The 1,852-nt window shown below is 37.1% G+C and overlaps 1 protein-coding gene across 5 annotated transcripts in view; it reads left to right on the top strand.

Annotated features, from left to right (window-relative positions):
* The first annotated feature begins 346 nt into the window (after nt 1–346).
* LOC105501230 (UDP-glucuronosyltransferase 2B9) overlaps nt 347–1,852 on the top strand; it is a 476,097-nt gene continuing 474,591 nt past the window's right edge. For 2 of the 5 annotated variants that reach the window (XM_011927056.1, XM_011927066.1), the window contains exon 1: nt 347–1,113. In XM_011927056.1, coding sequence (XP_011782446.1) covers nt 388–1,113 — 726 coding nt within the window. In that variant the 5' untranslated portion in view covers nt 347–387. The remainder of the gene's footprint in view (nt 1,114–1,852) is intronic. The other 3 variants (XM_011927055.1, XM_011927062.1, XM_011927057.1) reach the window with 3 other exon arrangements.

Below are 1,852 nucleotides of genomic sequence, written 5' to 3'. Positions count from 1 at the left end.
GAAGTTTTTGAGCAATGTTTAGCTATTTTATCTTTAGTTCTGTGTCAAAGACACTGCAGGAACGTGAGCCTTTCACTGCTACTCTTCTGGACACTCTTCTAAAATATATTACATGAGTCAGGTGATGTGTCCATCCAAGATCACTGATATTAGCTGAATTTTAGCACTTAAAAATATGAAAAGGCAAATAAACCCACTTGTGTAAGCAGGTCTTCCACCTTTTATTTGTCTCCTTGTTATCCACATGCTCAGGCTGTTAATTTAATGTGTTTACTTTGACGTGTAAAAGTTACATTTTAACTTCTTGAGTGATTTATACTTGGATGTCCCCATGAGAAATGACAGAAAGGAGCAGTAACTGGAAAACAAGCATTGCATTGCATCAGGATGTCTATGAAATGGACTTCAGCTCTTCTGCTGATACAGCTGAGCTGTTACTTGAGCTCTGGGAGTTGTGGAAAGGTGCTGGTGTGGCCCACAGAATTCAGCCATTGGATGAATATAAAGACAATCCTGGATGAGCTTGTCCAGAGAGGTCATGAGGTGACTGTATTGGCATATTCACCTTCCATTCTTCCTGGTCCCAACAACCCATCCGCTCTTAAATTTGAAATTTGTCCTACATCTTTAACTGAAACTGAGTTTAATGATAGCGTCACGCAACTGGTTAAGAGATGGTCAGACGTTCCAAAAGACACATTTTGGCCACATTTTTTGCAAGTACAAGAAATGATGTGGACATATGGTGACATGATTAGACAGTTCTGTAAAGATGTGGTTTCTAATAAGAAACTTATGAAGAAACTACAGGAGGCAAGATTTGATGTTGTTCTTGCAGATGCTATTTCCCCCTGTGGTGAGCTGCTGGCTGAGCTACTTAAAATACCCTTTGTGTACAGCCTCCGCTTCTCTCCTGGCTACACAATTGAAAAGCATGGTGGAGGATTTCTACTCCCTCCTTCCTACGTACCTGTTGTTATGTCAGAATTCAGTGATCAAATGAGTTTCATGGAGAGAGTAAAAAATATGATGTATATGATTTATTTTGACTTTTGGTTCCAAGCATGGGATATGAAGAAGTGGAATCAGTTTTACAGTGAAGTTCTAGGTAAGTAATTTTTTTCAATTGGTAGCATGGAGATCTAACTTTCTTGTACCTTTGAAGCTGAGCTAGTATAAAGCCATAAAGTCAGGGTAGTGGGAACTTTTAGCAAGTGAGTATATCAAATGAAAGAAAAAGATGATCAAACTCACAAACACTATAGAAAAGGTAAATCATAGAATCTGTTAAAACACTGTGGCCATTAACCATACAGAACACTCCAGGAAGTCATAAACCTGTATATTGGTGCACCTTAGATTTCTTTAAGCAATCTCACATCTGTTGGATTATATTTTTTTTGTCTTAAAAAAGTCAGATTCATCAAGAAACATCTTGCTGGATGTGTACTGGTAGACTGAGTAGTTACACATTTTTCTAGAACTATCTATTTAACATTGCAGAACTTGTTTTTATCTTGTCTACTTCAGTCTCCTTATTTAGTAATTGCAATATGTACTCATGTTACCAAGAGGTTTCCTCCACAGTTCAGAGAACTAATGTCTCCATTTCAGAAACAGAAACCAATGCATGTAATTTAAAGTTTCCAATGCTTCTATTCTCCTTCACTTAAGGATTGGAAACCATTCATTTTAAGGCTAATCATCTTGTCAAAGTGTGAACATTAAGTTGTAACTGTACATATCCTTTGCCCACTTTTTGATGGGGTTGTTTGTTTTTTTCTTGTAAATTTGTTTGAGTTCTTTGTAGGTTGTGAATATTAGCCCTTGGTCAGATGGATAGTTTGAAAAA

The sequence above is a fragment of the Colobus angolensis genome, unplaced genomic scaffold (genome assembly GCF_000951035.1).
Source record: "Colobus angolensis palliatus isolate OR3802 unplaced genomic scaffold, Cang.pa_1.0 Scaffold70, whole genome shotgun sequence".
NCBI classification, from domain to species: Eukaryota; Metazoa; Chordata; class Mammalia; order Primates; family Cercopithecidae; genus Colobus; species Colobus angolensis.
Note: the sequence above shows the minus strand (reverse complement) of the source record. Positions and strands in the feature narration are given on the sequence as shown.